This window comes from Pleurodeles waltl, chromosome 3_1 (genome assembly GCF_031143425.1).
Source record: "Pleurodeles waltl isolate 20211129_DDA chromosome 3_1, aPleWal1.hap1.20221129, whole genome shotgun sequence".
NCBI lineage: Eukaryota > Metazoa > Chordata > Amphibia > Caudata > Salamandridae > Pleurodeles > Pleurodeles waltl.
Window position 1 is genome coordinate 291,084,326 of NC_090440.1, and position 18,303 is coordinate 291,102,628.

General features: G+C 47.3%; 1 protein-coding gene across 1 annotated transcript in view; it reads left to right on the top strand.

Moving 5' to 3' along the window:
• Positions 1 to 18,303, top strand: part of DNAAF4 (dynein axonemal assembly factor 4) — a 165,754-nt gene that overhangs the window by 123,344 nt on the left and 24,107 nt on the right. Inside the window, exon 8 of the mRNA XM_069222427.1 lies at positions 13,332 to 13,437. Within this exon, the coding sequence (XP_069078528.1) occupies positions 13,332 to 13,437 (106 nt within the window). The remainder of the gene's footprint in view (positions 1 to 13,331; positions 13,438 to 18,303) is intronic.

The window sequence follows — 18,303 nt, forward strand, 5'->3', positions numbered from 1 at the left end:
CAATTTAATACAGCAACAAATAGAAGGATTACATGCAATACACTTTCAAAAAAACTTAGAAAATTTGGTCGACATGTATTGCAGAATCCCCAGATCACAGTGGGATACCTGACAGGAATTGAAAACACAAGGCATACCACCTAAGTAGGCATTTCTTTGAAGCGTCATCAAAGTTGTCTTCTGCCTGTTGGGATACCATGTCCGTTTTTTTTGCCACTGCAGGAAACACAAATCAGCATGGTATGAAGAGGACCGTTGTTGCCTCGAGGTCCATGCCTTTTGCGCTATTTAGGCTTTCTTGTCCCTGCAGGCCAGATGCATGTCATCCAAGATCATTCACCTCAACGTTCGATCACTGCAAATTATTTCTGCACCACAGCTGTTCAGCATGGAGTGTTACTACTGGACTCCTCTTTAACTCTCATGCAGGCATCATAATTTTCCTTCTGATTGAATGAACATCCCAAAGAAGGCTTAGCACCCTTTAAACAGAATACTGAAGGACCTCCAGTGAAAGAAGTTCTATATTTTGGTTCTGCAAGAACTGATTTTCCAACGACCTATCACGAAAAACAGTAAAGCCTTCTCCTCTGTAGTTGGCTTAGTCTGGCTTTCAGTTTTCGTTTCTAAAATTACACTTAGCTGCTGTAAATACAGGGAGTGCAGAATTATTAGGCAAGTTGAATTTTTGAGGATTAATTTTATTATTGAACAACAACCATGTTCTCAATGAACCCAAAAAACTAATTAATATCAAAGCTGAATATTTTTGGAAGTAGTTTTTAGTTTGTTTTTAGTTTTAGCTATGTTAGGGGGATATCTGTGTGTGCAGGTGACTATTACTGTGCATAATTATTAGGCAACTTAACAAAAAAAAATAGATACCCATTTCAATTATTTATTATTACCAGTGAAACCAATATAACATCTCAACATTCACAAATATACATTTCTGACATTCAAAAACAAAACAAAAACAAATCAGTGACCAATATAGCCACCTTTCTTTGCAAGGACTCTCAAAAGCCTGCCATCCATGGATGCTGTCAGTTTTTTGATCTGTTCACCATCAACATTGCGTGCAGCAGCAACCACAGCCTCCCAGACACTGTTCAGAGAGGTGTACTGTTTTCCCTCCTTGTAAATCTCACATTTGATGATGGACCACAGGTTCTCAATGGGGTTCAGATCAGGTGAACAAGGAGGCCATGTCATTAGATTTTCTTCTTTTATACCCTTTCTTGCCAGCCACGCTGTGGAGTACTTGGACGCGTGTGATGGAGCATTGTCCTGCATGAAAATCATGTTTTTCTTGAAGGATGCAGACTTCTTCCTGTACCACTGCTTGAAGAAGGTGTCTTCCAGGAACTGGCAGTAGGACTGGGAGTTGAGCTTGACTCCATCCTCAACCCGAAAAGGCCCCACAAGCTCATCTTTGATGATACCAGCCCAAACCAGTACTCCACCTCCACCTTGCTGGCGTCTGAGTCGGACTGGAGCTCTCTGCCCTTTACCAATCCAGCCACGGGCCCATCCATCTGGCCCATCAAGACTCACTCTCATTTCATCAGTCCATAAAACCTTAGAAAAATCAGTCTTGAGATATTTCTTGGCCCAGTCTTGACGTTTCAGCTTGTGTGTCTTGTTCAGTGGTGGTCGTCTTTCAGCCTTTCTTACCTTGGCCATGTCTCTGAGTATTGCACACCTTGTGCTTTTGGGCACTCCAGTGATGTTGCAGCTCTGAAATATGGCCAAACTGGTGGCAAGTGGCATCGTGGCAGCTGCACGCTTGACTTTTCTCAGTTCATGGGCAGTTACTTTGCGCCTTGGTTTTTCCACACGCTTCTTGCGACCCTGTTGACTATTTTGAATGAAACGCTTGATTGTTCGATGATCACGCTTCAGAAGCTTTGCAATTTTAAGAGTGCTGCATCCCTCTGCAAGATATCTCACTATTTTTGACTTTTCTGAGCCTGTCAAGTCCTTCTTTTGACCCATTTTGCCAAAGGAAAGGAAGTTGCCTAATAATTATGCACACCTGATATAGGGTGTTGATGTCATTAGACCACACCCCTTCTCATTACAGAGATGCACGTCACCTAATATGCTTAATTGGTAGTAGGCTTTCGAGCCTATACAGCTTGGAGTAAGACAACATGCATAAAGAGGATGATGTGGTCAAAATACTCATTTGCCTAATAATTCTGCACTCCCTGTATAGTGATCCTTTCATTTTTTAAAAGAGCAATCGCTCCGTAACAGGTGAATATCTTACTTATATTTGTAATGTCGATTTCAGACCCATATTGAAACCCATGCATAAATCTAGAGCTAGAAGGTTCACAGGGTATATCCAGGAACCCGCCAGTGAAACCAGGGTAAAATACTAATCTAAAACAGCAAAGGTTGTCTTATTATAAAGTCATGAAATTCTGGCATTTTAGTAAATTATACTGAGGAAACCATTTTTGACTTAAAATAAATCTGACATTTGGAAATATTTTGCCTAATATGACTTTTCAGTGACTGCAACATCAGTTGAAAAGTGAGTGAGAGTGAAGCTGTATGTCTCTACGTGCCATATCCACAATTCTTTAGCAATAAAGGCCCTCATTATGAGTCTGGGGGATCTTGAGACTGCCAGACTACGGTGGCAGTTGGACTGCCGCGGTTGTGGCGGTCCGACTGCCACAGTACGACCGTGGCAGAGCCACAACTGTCGGACCGCTGACACCGCCAGGTTGCCGGCAGCCTGGCAGTCCCGGCAGTTGTAATCTGCCAGGGCAGCACTGCAAGCAATGCTGCCCTCTGGATTACGAGTCCCCATACTGCCAGCCTTTCATGGCGGTTCCTCTGCCATGGAAAGGCTGGCGGAATGGGGGCATCATGGACTCCTGGGGGCCCATGCACTGCCCATGCACTTGGCATTACAGTGCACCTGCACTGGCCCCATACACAGCCCCGTCACGCATTCCACTGCCTGAATTACGGACAGTGGAATGCGCGACGGGTGCTGCTGCACCCGCCGCACCGCCACATTGCCGTCGGCTTGATTGAGCCGGCTGCAATGTTGGGGCCCTGTTCACCTCAGGGCCTGCGGGCAGAAATGCTGTTTCCGCCCACAGTGCCTGCGGTGAACTCCAAATAGGGCCGGCTGTGTTTGGACCACACATGCGGTCTCTTGGCGGTTGGAGTTTGGCAAATTAATAGTGACAGCCAAAGTGTCTTTATGAGCTCACCCATTCTTCCTTTCAAAGGTGATATCATATTTTCACATTAATCAGACATTTTCTTTCTGTTATTCTACCTGAGCCCGACCTCTCTTACTAAAATGTCTCTTCATAACTTAGATATCAATGGTTCAGAGGTATTGTCCTTAAAGCACTAATTACAACGGTAAATCAAAACAGCTATTTATAATCTAAGACTCTAGCTGCATTTACTAATAACCCATATCTTGGTTGCTAAATAATCTGCATTTCTGCCTGTCACCAGAAACTAATGAGCCCCTGCCTGTGAAACCAAGCCCTTTCCACATCTAGCTAAAGAAAATATAATTGTGCTTTCTTAATAAATGTCTGAAACTCCGAGAGGAATCAGTACCTAAGTGGTTAAAGCAGCAAACTTAAATTTGTCCACACATTTAAAACCCTGCTCAGGTAGTTGGCCATCCTCCAGAGCGAAGGGATGAATGTGCTATTTCATTTGAATGTTTATGGATATTGTTGGACTTTTGGCCATACGCATGGTCATCCCTAGTCTTTTTGCCTCCTTCCTCCTGGTTTTTCTGACCTTTCGCTGTTGGCTCTAGGACTCTGAGCACTTTATCACTGCTGACCAGTGTTAAAGTGCAGGTGCTCTCCCATCTAAAGTTGGTATGATTGGCTTATACCTGATTGGCATATTTAATTTACCTATAAGTCCCTTGTACAGTGGTATCTCTATACCCAGGGCCTGTAAATTGAATACTACTAGTGGGCCTGCAGCGCTGCTTGCGCCACCCACTGAAGTAGACTTTCAAACCTGTCTCAGGCCTGCTAGCGCAGGGCCTGTGTGCGCAGTTTTCTGCCACAGGGACCTGGCATCTAAATTTACTTGCCAGGCCCAGGACTCCCCTTTTACTACATGTAAGTCACCCCTAAAGTACGCCCTGTGGGCAGGGTGCCATGTATGTAGAAAGGCAGGACATGTGCCATATTGCATGGCCTGTCCTGGTAGTGACAAACAGCCTAACTTGGTGTCTCACTGCTGTGAGTGCTGCCTTCTCATAGGATTGCATTAGAAATGCCCTGCCTTATGTGTAGGGGTATTGTCTGATTTATGAGGGCTAGCGTAGGCGTGTTTGGTATGGTTGTGATGGTGATAATAAATACTGCTTACTGGTGTGGGTGTATTTTTTATTACTATCACAGAAATGCCACTTCTAGAAAGTGCGCATTTATCTGTGCTTATGATTCTGGTGTTTTGCAGCTTGACTCCAATCCACGTCTGGGCAGAGTGACAGTTGGGGCTTTGTGCATACTTTTCAGACAGCCTGTACACAGGGAGGGTGGAGGTGTCACTGAGGTGCATCTACATACTGAATAGTCTTCCTGGGCTGAGAGAAGGGAGAGGCGGGGCACACCTACATTTGTAAAGGCTGTGCCCTGGCCTCACACAATAGGGTCGTTAACCCCCCACTGATGTTTGGAGCCTGTGCTGAAAGGAGAGAGGGGGCACTCCCAGAACCAGTTGTAACTGGCTGGAACCTCCTCTCCCTACCACTGTAAAACACTGTAAGAACTGACTATAAGTACAGGGGAATTTTCCCCACAATTTGAACATTCTTGGAACTTGAAACTGGACACAGGACGCTGATGAATGGACTCACCAGGAAACCGCCATGGACTGCTGCTGCTGTGCTGACCTGTGACCTGCCTGGTCACTAGGAGGAACTGCCACCATCTGCACCCCTTGTGCTGGCCTGTAGCTGGGCCCACCAGCCCTATGCTCCTTCTTGTGTAGTTGTTCCCAGGGGCAGGGTGCTGTGGCCCCTGACCCCTGCAACGATCTTTGACATCTGTGCCCAGGATGCTTGAAGAGAAAAAAAGGGCATTCTTTTAATAGTGGAAGCTGCTGAGGTCCTAGCGCTTTGAAAGCGCTTTTCTTTTGCTTGAGGAAATCACCGCCGCAGCCCGGGTTTTAAATCATGCCCTCGCGCTTCCTGGAGCGCGTCTCTACTAAAAAGAAATCACCGCCGCAGCCCGGATTTTAAATATGTCCTCGCGCTTCCTGGAGCGCGCCTGGACTAAAAAGGAAATCACCGCCGCAACCCGGGCAGAGCACTCAGCTGAGCGCGAGGTTTGTGTTCAGCCCTGTGCCCCCAGGGCACGAAGGAAAGCTCCTTGTTGGATCCTAAGGAGCAAGCGTGCTCCTGTGGGTGCCCCCGGGGCGAGGACTGCTCTGGTGAGTCCCCCCGGGGCACCGGAAGGCCCTGCCGTGGGCCGGAAAGAATCCCGAGACGGCCGGGAGAGGAGGAAGCCTCTCCCTGCCCTGCTGAGCCTGGAGAGGCTCTCTCGGGGAGTTCCCGGGCGGACCGAGGCCTCGCCGGAGGTTCGCCCGCGCCGCTGGTCCCCAGCTTGGCCCTTGTGTGGGCCGGCACTAATTTTTCTGGGCTCCCCCCTAGTGAGGAGAGCCAGACAAGGCTCGGGGGGCCCGACAAAGGTTGCGGGTCCCAGGAGGGGCCCGCACTTGAATCGGAGGGGGTGCGTGGCGCCCCCCCTCCGTCCCAAAGGTTTCCCTGACCTGGGCCCCCCTCGGGAGGGCCGGTGGAGGCCTAGGGGGGCCCCCAGTGTTGACGGCCCTCAGAGGGGCCCGTTTTTCATCTAGAGGAGGTGCGTGCCGCCCTCCCCTATCCCCAGGAGATCAGGGAGGCCCCCGTTTTGCGCAGAGGAGCGCCGGGGGCCCCATTATTCGTATTAGGCACTGGAGGTGCCTCTACCATCTACCAGGTACTTTTAAATGGACCAATAGGATCATAATTGAAGTTCTTGTTACAGACTTTTCTAATTGTGATATATTGCCTACCTGTTCTTTGATGGTTTTACATATGTGTGCACATGTTCCTTTTATGGGCATGACTTGCTAATATGTTTGCTTAACTTGCCATAGGTTTTCTAATGTTCCTACTATGGGCGTTTTATGATATTCTTATGACAAGTGTTCTAATGTGATAACGTGTTTCCTGACTACTGCTTATGTTGCAGAATACTGAGTAACCTGTGTGTTATGTGTGACTACTGCTAGTTTGCAGAGTAACTAATGTGTAACGTTCTGACAACTGCTAAGGTAGCAGGATAGTACTGTTATGTGATGTTGGTCTAATAATTACGTTGTGTACAATACAGTGTATTTTCATATAATCTGGTGTTGTGTTTCCTTTGTGGTGGGGATATTGCGTCACATGTATGTGTGTGTTGTGCAAACGCTTTACGCATTGCCTCCGGGTTAAGCCTGACTGCTCGTGCCAAGCTACCAAGGGGGTGAGCAGGGGTTATCTTGGACGTGTAACTCCCTTGCCCTGACTAGAGTGGGTAAGTTCTGCCTGGCTGAGGTGCATACCCTAGCCAACCAGAAACCCCATTTCTAACATTGGAAGTCAGCGGTGAGGATAGGACTTGCGCTTGCACAATACCATTGTGACTCATTATTTCACTATAAGGATTTCGTTTAGACCATCACATGTTTGGCTTCTCTTAACTTTCTCTCTTTGGTCATTTTACCTGTTTTCAGTTCTCACGCTTGGGTATTGTGGTTGTCACAGTTGAGTTATTTGTACCTTTTCAAGATGGGGCTTACCTTTGATTTAGAGGACCTGCCGTTTTACACGCAGGGGGAATTAGAGGGGTTCTGTAGAGAGAGAGGGCTGCCTGTAGAAGGGGACCTCAGGAGATCTCTGAATTTCTTTGAAAGGTTTGTGACATTTACCCAGGGAGGGAGTGTGCTTAGGGGGTACCCAGAGGATCCTGAGTGTAGCGAGGGTTCCCAATGGGAGGGCTCCCAGACCTCATCCCTAGAGAGTGGTAGAGAGACTGATCAGGAGGGTGAGAATGACCGGATGGGGACGCCAGTTGACAGGGAAGGCCCCAGTGATAGGGAGTCCCTTGCTGGGTCCAGTGTAAGAAGCAGGGCTACCTCTCATTCCATGACGCCTGATGAGCTAAGAGATAGGCGGGAAGAGAGGGACCTGAAGTTGCAGTTAGCGCGCCTAGCTGTTGAGGAGAGAAGGGCTGAGGTAGAGAAGGCCTTAGTACAGGAGAGAATGGAAGAGGCAGAGAGGGCCTTTGCCAGAGAAAGACTCGCTCTAGAGCGCAGTCTGAAGGTTCTGGACTCACCAGCGTTGCAGGTGGAGTCCAGTGGTGGCAGCAATGTACAGTGCTGTAGCAAAGAGGTTCCTCACATACCCATAGATCTGGTACCTAGGTTCCAAGAGGGGGGTGACATACGTCAGTGGTTAAAGGAATATGAGAAGGCTCTGGTAGAGCGCAGGATCCCTGAGAAGGATTGGGGAACTGGCCTAGGGAGTTTTATTCCTGAGGAGGGGAGGGATGCCCTACTGACTCTAGAAGAGAGTGACAGGGAGGGGTACTCCGCTGTGAAGAACGCACTGATTGTGAAGTATGGTTTCTCCCCTGAGGAATACAGAAAAAGGTTTAGGGGTGGTAAGAAACTGTCCCACCAGTCTTGGGAGGAGTTTGTGGAGGCTTGCTGCATTGCACTAGATGGATGGGTGAAGGGTAGCACAGTAAACAATTTTGAAGGGCTGTTTAATCTGATTCTCAGAGAGCACCTGTTTCGTTGTTGTTTTTCAGAGTTACGCCAACACTTGTCAGTGTGTGAGCTCTCTGACCCCAGGGAGCTTGCAAAGGAGGCAGACTTCTGGTTGCGTACCAGAGGGTCTGGTGTGACATTAGGGGGTGTTCCTAATGAGAGTGGTCTAGGTGTTTCCCAACCAGGTGTGGTGGGAAAGGCTTGTGTCCCAGGTAGGTCCCAGTGTATTGGGGCGGGTAAGGCACCCCATGTCCAGTCTCAGAGGAGAGGGAATGGGGTTGGGCTGAGGCCCAGGGTACCTGAGCTCCAGTCCCAGGTCCTGGGGGGTTCCATGAGTGAACGCCAGGAGGTGAGCCTAGCCTGTGCCGTAGGGCCAGCTGTTCAGAAGGATCCCATTTTGTCATTAGGACTTGGGCGGGTGGCTGGTGATAGCGTTCCGCCGGTCCTGGTGTCTGGTAGTCTAGCTCTACAGCGGAGGAGGCGGAAATCCAGGCATAGGGTTGAGAGGGGGCTGCGGGCCCCAGTGGAGAACCTGGAGGGTCAGGGGTCAGCTCTGAGTGCAGAGCCCCCCAGGAATGACCTTGGTGAGACCATTTCTGGGCTGGGGGGAATCCAGACTCTGTCAGATGGGCAGAGGTCAGGAGACCTGCGCCAGCCAGACTCTTGTATGGCCCTTGGGGAAAGTGTTTCCCTTGTGGGGGGTAGGTGTGCCCCCCAGGAAGTCCTGGTGCGCCAGGCAATGATTCAACCGCAGGGTGGTGACTCTGGGTTGGATGATCAGGTTCAGGGGGTAAACTCTGACCTGATGGGGAGTACGTGTGCTCCCAAGGAAGTCCTGGTGCGCCAGGCAGTGGTTCAACCGCAGGGTAGTGACTCTGGGTTGGATTGCCAGATTCAGGGGGTAAGCTCTGATCTGGTAGGGGGTAGGTGTGCTCCCAAGGAAGTCCTGGTTCGCTGGGCAATGGTCCAGTCTAAGGGTGTCGTCCCTGGACTAGATAGACAGGTTCAGGGGGTAAACTCTGACCTGGTTGGGGGGGCGGTTAGTGTGCTCACCCCCCTGTGTGAAACTTCTGGTGGCTTCTCCCGAGGTGGGGAGACGCAGGACTCTGGAAGTGGGGTTCAGGGAGGGGGAAGCCCGCCCCGGACCCCGGTGCAACCCAAGGGTGTCGTCCCTAGGTTGGGTGGTCAGTCGCCAGGTAGTGATCATGGGCTGGCGAGAAAGTTGTGCAGGGCTGCTGTACCCAGCACCCTGGCAAGTGTGGATTCTGGTGATACCCCTCCTAGGAGAGGAGGGCGGGATCCTAGAAGGAGGGGTAGAGGGAGGAGAGCCTCGCCTCTAGCCCCTGTAGAACCTATGGGTGCGGACCCTAGGTTGGTGGATCAGTGGCAGGGTAGAGCCCCTGAACTGATCGGAAAGGGAGTGGAGACAGGTTGCTTTGCACCTGGGGCTACCGCCCCCCACTCATTATGGTTTCAGAGACCAGAGGCTCCTAGATGGCCTGGGGCCTGGTTCTGGCCATTGGCAGCTAGAGAATCCCCGTGGGTTGGTCTAGGCTGCCTGGGACGCATTGACAGAGAGATCCCAGTGGAGTCAGGAAGGCGTAGAACTGGAACATGCCCCTGCTGTTGTGGGCCTGGGTCCTTGTTCTATCGCCCCAATCAGGAAAGTACATCAAGGTATTGATTGTTCTCCCCTGGATTTTGGCTGGTAGGGGGTTGTGTTGGACTTTTGGCCATACGCATGGTCATCCCTAGTCTTTTTGCCTCCTTCCTCCTGGTTTTTCTGACCTTTCGCTGTTGGCTCTAGGACTCTGAGCACTTTATCACTGCTGACCAGTGTTAAAGTGCAGGTGCTCTCCCATCTAAAGTTGGTATGATTGGCTTATACCTGATTGGCATATTTAATTTACCTATAAGTCCCTTGTACAGTGGTATCTCTATACCCAGGGCCTGTAAATTGAATACTACTAGTGGGCCTGCAGCGCTGCTTGCGCCACCCACTGAAGTAGACTTTCAAACCTGTCTCAGGCCTGCTAGCGCAGGGCCTGTGTGCGCAGTTTTCTGCCACAGGGACCTGGCATCTAAATTTACTTGCCAGGCCCAGGACTCCCCTTTTACTACATGTAAGTCACCCCTAAAGTACGCCCTGTGGGCAGGGTGCCATGTATGTAGAAAGGCAGGACATGTGCCATATTGCATGGCCTGTCCTGGTAGTGACAAACAGCCTAACTTGGTGTCTCACTGCTGTGAGTGCTGCCTTCTCATAGGATTGCATTAGAAATGCCCTGCCTTATGTGTAGGGGTATTGTCTGATTTATGAGGGCTAGCGTAGGCGTGTTTGGTATGGTTGTGATGGTGATAATAAATACTGCTTACTGGTGTGGGTGTATTTTTTATTACTATCACAGAAATGCCACTTCTAGAAAGTGCGCATTTATCTGTGCTTATGATTCTGGTGTTTTGCAGCTTGACTCCAATCCACGTCTGGGCAGAGTGACAGTTGGGGCTTTGTGCATACTTTTCAGACAGCCTGTACACAGGGAGGGTGGAGGTGTCACTGAGGTGCATCTACATACTGAATAGTCTTCCTGGGCTGAGAGAAGGGAGAGGCGGGGCACACCTACATTTGTAAAGGCTGTGCCCTGGCCTCACACAATAGGGTCGTTAACCCCCCACTGATGTTTGGAGCCTGTGCTGAAAGGAGAGAGGGGGCACTCCCAGAACCAGTTGTAACTGGCTGGAACCTCCTCTCCCTACCACTGTAAAACACTGTAAGAACTGACTATAAGTACAGGGGAATTTTCCCCACAATTTGAACATTCTTGGAACTTGAAACTGGACACAGGACGCTGATGAATGGACTCACCAGGAAACCGCCATGGACTGCTGCTGCTGTGCTGACCTGTGACCTGCCTGGTCACTAGGAGGAACTGCCACCATCTGCACCCCTTGTGCTGGCCTGTAGCTGGGCCCACCAGCCCTATGCTCCTTCTTGTGTAGTTGTTCCCAGGGGCAGGGTGCTGTGGCCCCTGACCCCTGCAACGATCTTTGACATCTGTGCCCAGGATGCTTGAAGAGAAAAAAAGGGCATTCTTTTAATAGTGGAAGCTGCTGAGGTCCTAGCGCTTTGAAAGCGCTTTTCTTTTGCTTGAGGAAATCACCGCCGCAGCCCGGGTTTTAAATCATGCCCTCGCGCTTCCTGGAGCGTGTCTCTACTAAAAAGAAATCACCGCCGCAGCCCGGATTTTAAATATGTCCTCGCGCTTCCTGGAGCGCGCCTGGACTAAAAAGGAAATCACCGCCGCAACCCGGGCAGAGCACTCAGCTGAGCGCGAGGTTTGTGTTCAGCCCTGTGCCCCCAGGGCACGAAGGAAAGCTCCTTGTTGGATCCTAAGGAGCAAGCGTGCTCCTGTGGGTGCCCCCGGGGCGAGGACTGCTCTGGTGAGTCCCCCCGGGGCACCGGAAGGCCCTGCCGTGGGCCGGAAAGAATCCCGAGACGGCCGGGAGAGGAGGAAGCCTCTCCCTGCCCTGCTGAGCCTGGAGAGGCTCTCTCGGGGAGTTCCCGGGCGGACCGAGGCCTCGCCGGAGGCTCGCCCGCGCCGCTGGTCCCCAGCTTGGCCCTTGTGTGGGCCGGCACTAATTTTTCTGGGCTCCCCCCTAGTGAGGAGAGCCAGACAAGGCTCGGGGGGCCCGACAAAGGTTGCGGGTCCCAGGAGGGGCCCGCACTTGAATCGGAGGGGGTGCGTGGCGCCCCCCTCCGTCCCAAAGGTTTCCCTGACCTGGGCCCCCCTCGGGAGGGCCGGTGGAGGCCTAGGGGGGCCCCCAGTGTTGACGGCCCTCAGAGGGGCCCGTTTTTCATCTAGAGGAGGTGCGTGCCGCCCTCCCCTATCCCCAGGAGATCAGGGAGGCCCCCGTTTTGCGCAGAGGAGCGCCGGGGGCCCCATTATTCGTATTAGGCACTGGAGGTGCCTCTACCATCTACCAGGTACTTTTAAATGGACCAATAGGATCATAATTGAAGTTCTTGTTACAGACTTTTCTAATTGTGATATATTGCCTACCTGTTCTTTGATGGTTTTACATATGTGTGCACATGTTCCTTTTATGGGCATGACTTGCTAATATGTTTGCTTAACTTGCCATAGGTTTTCTAATGTTCCTACTATGGGCGTTTTATGATATTCTTATGACAAGTGTTCTAATGTGATAACGTGTTTCCTGACTACTGCTTATGTTGCAGAATACTGAGTAACCTGTGTGTTATGTGTGACTACTGCTAGTTTGCAGAGTAACTAATGTGTAACGTTCTGACAACTGCTAAGGTAGCAGGATAGTACTGTTATGTGATGTTGGTCTAATAATTACGTTGTGTACAATACAGTGTATTTTCATATAATCTGGTGTTGTGTTTCCTTTGTGGTGGGGATATTGCGTCACATGTATGTGTGTGTTGTGCAAACGCTTTACGCATTGCCTCCGGGTTAAGCCTGACTGCTCGTGCCAAGCTACCAAGGGGGTGAGCAGGGGTTATCTTGGACGTGTAACTCCCTTGCCCTGACTAGAGTGGGTAAGTTCTGCCTGGCTGAGGTGCATACCCTAGCCAACCAGAAACCCCATTTCTAACAGATATCAAATAAGTTAACATGATGGTGAAACATTTACTTATATTAAAGCTTAGTTTTCCATTGTGGGGTATCTTCTTTGAATTCATAAACAACTACGTTTTTCACCATTAATCCTGGGACAGAGTTGTAAATTGGTTAGATCAGTCTGGTTACTCGATCTAGCAGGCTGTTTAAAAATAATAACACGAAATAGTGCTAATAATTGGAATGTTTTCTTCATGTGATTATTTAAAAAAAAAAAAATAACCTTGTAGAATTAGAAATTTGTTTTGGGATTTCTCACAAAGAAAGAGGTATTTGAATGCTTTTGCATTCAAAATATATATATGTGATGTAAAAATAGGATTACAATATGTTAAAAAAAAAAAAAACAATTGGTGCTTCCTTCCTTGTTACCCCTTTACTTTTTTGCATGTTTATATTTCCATCTCTTTTCTGTCTGTCGCTCCCATGTCTATAGCTCCCTCTTGACTTGATCTGTCCCATGGACAAAGTTAATTGGTCGTTCCTCTGTTGATATATGGGATGAAAGCTAGCTAGTTAATGGCTAACTGGTTCTTTTCAGGTGAGTAGGTGGATTCTGGTAGGAGGGATATTCAGATCCATTTGATGTGAAGGGTTGTTTTCTCTTGACCTGTTATGTCAGCTTTACTCAATTTTATATATACATTAATATTTTGGAGCTACAGTGCAATGGTAGTGTTTGACGTTTATGTAACTTCCAAGCACTGAAAGTTATAAAGGCGACCACATTCGTATCTTCAGTAGAATATTGGTAGTAATTCCCTTATTCTTGGTCTGTAAAGTGTTATGTAAATGCAGTGATATGTGTAGTAACAATATATCCACATTATATATATATATATATATACATACATTTTGCATTTTTTTTTAAAGGCACTTGAACTACTAACACCACCCGTTCCAGATAATTCATCATCTAGAATAAAAGCTCATTTAAGAAGAGGGACCGCTTTTTGCGAGCTGGAACTATATGTAGAAGGTAAGTATTGAAAAACTGACCTGTAATGAATTTCCTTGTTTGTTTTATTTAATCCATTAGCTGCATGCTATACTTCTTTTTTACAAATCCTTTATCAATATCAGCAGTGCTGATTAGTGTGCTATCATCATTGCCAAGCTAGAGCAGGTAGATCACCTCAAATGTCATAGCTAAAAAAGCATTAAGAAGGACTACTTCAACAGATATACTGCTTACCAAAGAAAGGTAAAATGTACAGCCACTAATGTTTATAAAGGGGACTAGGGAAAGGAGACATATTGAATACTACAGTGATGAGACAATTGATGAGTCTACTAAACCTTTGACTTTTTTGTTGTTTTTAGACAGTAGGGCTATTCTGACTAAAATTGGCAATGAATGAGACATGGTTCACTAACACATTCAGGCAGAAGTTAATCAAAGTTTTTGCTCTTTTAGAAGAATAATTTTTTCAACTATCTGTTCCACTTTCATATATCTACATTACAGAAACGTTGCTTGTATCACAGCCAGGAAGGGATCATTGTATGATATATATGACTTATCATATTAAAGCAGAAATGTAATGGATGCTGGTATGAAGGCCTAGATATATCATCCGAAGAAGTGTGCTGTACCAGTATTAGCATTAGTGGAGAGATCAAATGCTGTCTAGTTGTGATTGTTAGTAGTATTAATTTGAGCATGCCACATTGATACTGATGTTGCTCAAGTTTTATTTTTCTCTTGCTGCAACAATGAAATTACAGACCAGTTGGACTGTATATTTCTTCTGATTGGTAGGTGTATGGTAACATCCATGATTTTCATAAGTGTCTATTATAATGCTGGAAAATAGGTATTGCAGTGTGTGATGTTTTGAATTGAGCTTATTCAATACTTGCACCTATATTAATTAATGCCTATTGGTTATCCAAGGTGTATCAATATTAGCTTGGTTTGTTTATTACAGTGGGAGAATGTTTAATGGCATATTTATGGAAGATAATCCAACTAGGTCCACTTGATCACCGAGTAGCGGAGGTATAATATTTAACATCACTTTTTTATGTTAATACTTTTACTTGGTGACCGGATTTAAAATTGGCCATCATTTCTTGACACATATTACAACCATATCTCAAAACAGAGGAATAATTGATACAGATATTAACCCTGCAAAAATTATTGTAGGTTTGAAATGGTCTAAAGTGCATTTGCAGATGTTAGGGTCTAGCTACTTAATTCATTAATTTAAGTTGGAAAAAACGACTGTGAGGACATTGGGTGTATTATATTGTGTGGATGTGCAACCTCACTGTGTAGTACACTTACCAACCTCTTTAGGACCAGTTAGTTCTGTGTGTTAAACTCTCAAGCTCAGCCTTGGCTAGTTGTTGTTCTGAGCAGCAAGGTTTACACAAAGGAACAAGTGTAAATCATTTAAACATCATCAGAATAATTAAAGAAGAAATACACAAGAGACTCAATAAATCAGACAGCAATTGATAAAAATAGACTGTATTTTTGTTTATTTTTAGACACCACAACAAAAAAAGATCCACTGGAGTATTCCGGAGATACTGAATTGTCCTGATCGCAGGGTTGAAGTCCCTTGAAGTCCTTTCGGCCCTTGTAGAAGTCTAGTCACTGCAAGATTGGTGGCTCCTCGCTTGCCTCAGCAGGGGCCAACTGATGCTTGGAGTCTTTGCTTCAGCTGGGCTCCGGAGATGACTCCTCCATGAGCAGGACACAGCAAGCACAAGCCCTCTTCTTTGCTAGCCTCCAGGTTCAACAGCTGCAGTCCATGCCGATGCAGCTTCTTTGCCGGTTTCTCTATACAAAAAAGCAGCCTTCCTTCCTTTCTAGTCGAGATCTGAGTTCTAGATACCAGAGGTGCTGCTTTACGCTCAGAAAATGCTCTCCAGGTAGATGCTGTCAGCAGCTAATGGGCTACTAGGTCCACTTTCTCCTGCTGACCACTTCCTGGGAGGTGTGACACCTGGCTATCCCAGGTTACACCATTCTGCCCACTCCCAACATGGCAGAACCCCTCTCTCAGCGTCCAGAGCTCCTTAACCCAACCCAGAGATGTGGCTACCAAGGAGGCTACAGGCCCCCGGAAATCCAGTCTGGCACCTGTTTTCTCCTTCCCTGTTCCTAGTACCAGCCTGTCTAGTGGCGTAACATTAGCCCCTCCAACCTCCACAGTGCAGGTGGGAGGCCGGAGCTCCCGGGGACCAACTCAGTACAGTACCCTGGCCTGAGAGGTCCTGACTGAGACCAGGGGAGCCCCTCCATGTACTTTGCTGGGGGCCCCTCGAGTTTAGTTACACCACTGAGCCTGCTACCTAGACAGTGGAGCAGCTCCTCTCCCAAGTGTTACCCATTTGTACTTCAAAGGTGGCCTCTCCTTTAAAGCTAATCTTTTGGGCCAACATCTGTGTGGCTTCCTGCAGGAGGGAGGTAACACCTCTCTCCAGTGCAGACTTTTATCATCTCCTTTCCTGGGAGTTGTTAGCACATCTCCGTAGGAGGGCAGAAAGCTGTCTCGGGAACGGGTTCCTTTTTCAGCCGTTGAGGCTAAAGACAACAAAGTGGCAACTTTATAAAATTTGCACACTGCAACATGCTACGTTAATTTCGACTCGAGAATCAAGCTGGGCCTGATGTAATGAGTTGTATGATTGCTTGGAGTATCAACTTTAGTCGTACTGTTCAATAGTTAGCACAGTTGAGGTGTCAGCGTGCAACCCTGCACTCATCAATGGGGAGGTGGGGGGAGTCCAAGCTATTCCACAGTAAAAACAACAGTTTTGTGTTTTGACTGCCAGAACACGTAAAATACAGGTTCTACTCGCGGAATATGCTGCACCCTGCCTTAGGGATTGGTAGGCCTGACCTAGGGATGACTTACATATATTGCAAGGGGGGGGGGGTGCTATTGTTTTAAATGGCCTTATACCATACACTAGGAAATTACATGCAAGTTAGCTTATGGCACTTGGATACAAGCAAATGTAACATATGCATTTTAGGGTCAGGACAGTGGCATTGAGGTCTGATTAGCAGGCCTCGGTGCACTGTGGGTCAAACACCAGCAGCATCAGTCAAAAAAACTTGAGGGTGACTATACAAAAAGAGGCATTTCATTACAATTATGAGTTCAAATGAGTGTCCTGAATGGACTGGAATCATATGAATATCATTGACTTAAATTGGTAAGCATTGTAAAAATAAGACTCTGAAACATTTTAACAATAGACAGTCAGACTTTGAAATTCTGAGAAAAAAGCAAAGGATCATAAATCATATACAAATAGTAACTATAAGGGATCATTGTGCCTAAAAATTTGATTATATTTAAAAAAAAATGAGGAATGTTCTAAAAGCAAAAGAGGAAAGTTTTTTTTGTTTTTTTTGCAGCAATCCAGAGATATGACTTGTATGAATATTGGCAATTCATTAAGGCAATAATTTTCACTGCCCAAACTACTAAAGTGGATAACAGTAGCTTTGCCTCTCTGAGGCCCCTGCTTTGATTTAATAGAGGCCAACAGAGATTGGACATACAAAAAGCTAAGCTCAGGGGGGGGCGATATATCTGTGGCATTAGTATTACTAGCCCCCCACCCACTCTCCCTCAAGGGCAACAAGAGGTAAGCTTCAGGCCCCTAATATCCCCAGCCCAAGCACCACTGTCTTCTCAGGGTTACAAGAAGAGACCTCTATCCCTCTGCCAAACAAGAGACTCTCCGTTAGGGCAATTTTGGTATTAATGACCCCCCCCCCATAGACCTAAGTAACAGCCAATCAATGGAGGTAACTTTTGGAGGGGGTGTGGGTGGAGAAATGCACCCAGCTGCCCTCTTCTTCCCCCATAACAACCTTAATCAGAAAGTCTTGAACAAGGCGACCAAAGAGAGATTAAACATTTTTGCCTATAAAAGGACAAGCAGCGAACCAGGATTCAAGACACAAGCCACCCCCAAAGCAGAACCAAGAGGGGTGGCCAGCCTCATTTGGGCTCTGACAGGCGTGGATGGGCCTGGAGCACATCTACTTGTAACTACATATTGTCTAACCTAGTTCTCCAGTATTGGATCTTTCATAGATGCACATGTTTGAATCGTTCCCCTTCGTCGTAGTGGGAGTCCCACGGTACCATAATAAAGCAGTATATATAACTACCATAGGGTATAATGGCAATGAAAAAGTCAGTATAATAGCCCAGCTATGTCCTTTTTCAAAAAGGACCAAACTTGAACTATAACTTATCAGGTGACAGCACCCTCTAGAACACTCCCAACAGAGGCTGAGTCCCTCACATTTTCTACCGCACATTGTGTGAAGGGAGTCTCCTTGAGCTCTGCTCAGTTTCTTCAGCTATTACTTCTGTTTGGATCATCCAAGATTATATTTCATGTTTCATTTCTCTGACCCTGACACTAATATGTCAGAGAAGCTGAAAACAAGGTAAAGGACTACAAAATATGTCTAACCTTTTTCCTCAAAAACTCTCACGTTCTGAGATGAGACTATTATTAGGACTACAGAAATTTAATTCTGTCACTTATGATGAGGACAGTGAGGGTTCCTTCACCTCACATGAGAGGTCAAAGGGAGAGGCTGTGCCAAGGCTTCCCAGAAGGCGCGCAGAAAAGCCATAAAAGGGTTACCATGAGTCTTCATAGGCACTTCTCACAGAGAGACAAAATTGGAAAAAGCTTCCTCAGAGGCAGACCCTCATCAATGCTGATGCTACATCAGGGAGAACCTCATAACCTGACAATGAGGCATCTACCTCAAAATCACTGTCAAAATTAACAACAATTACGATGACAACGTCAACGACCACAACCATGTCGACCATTATTGCCTCACTTA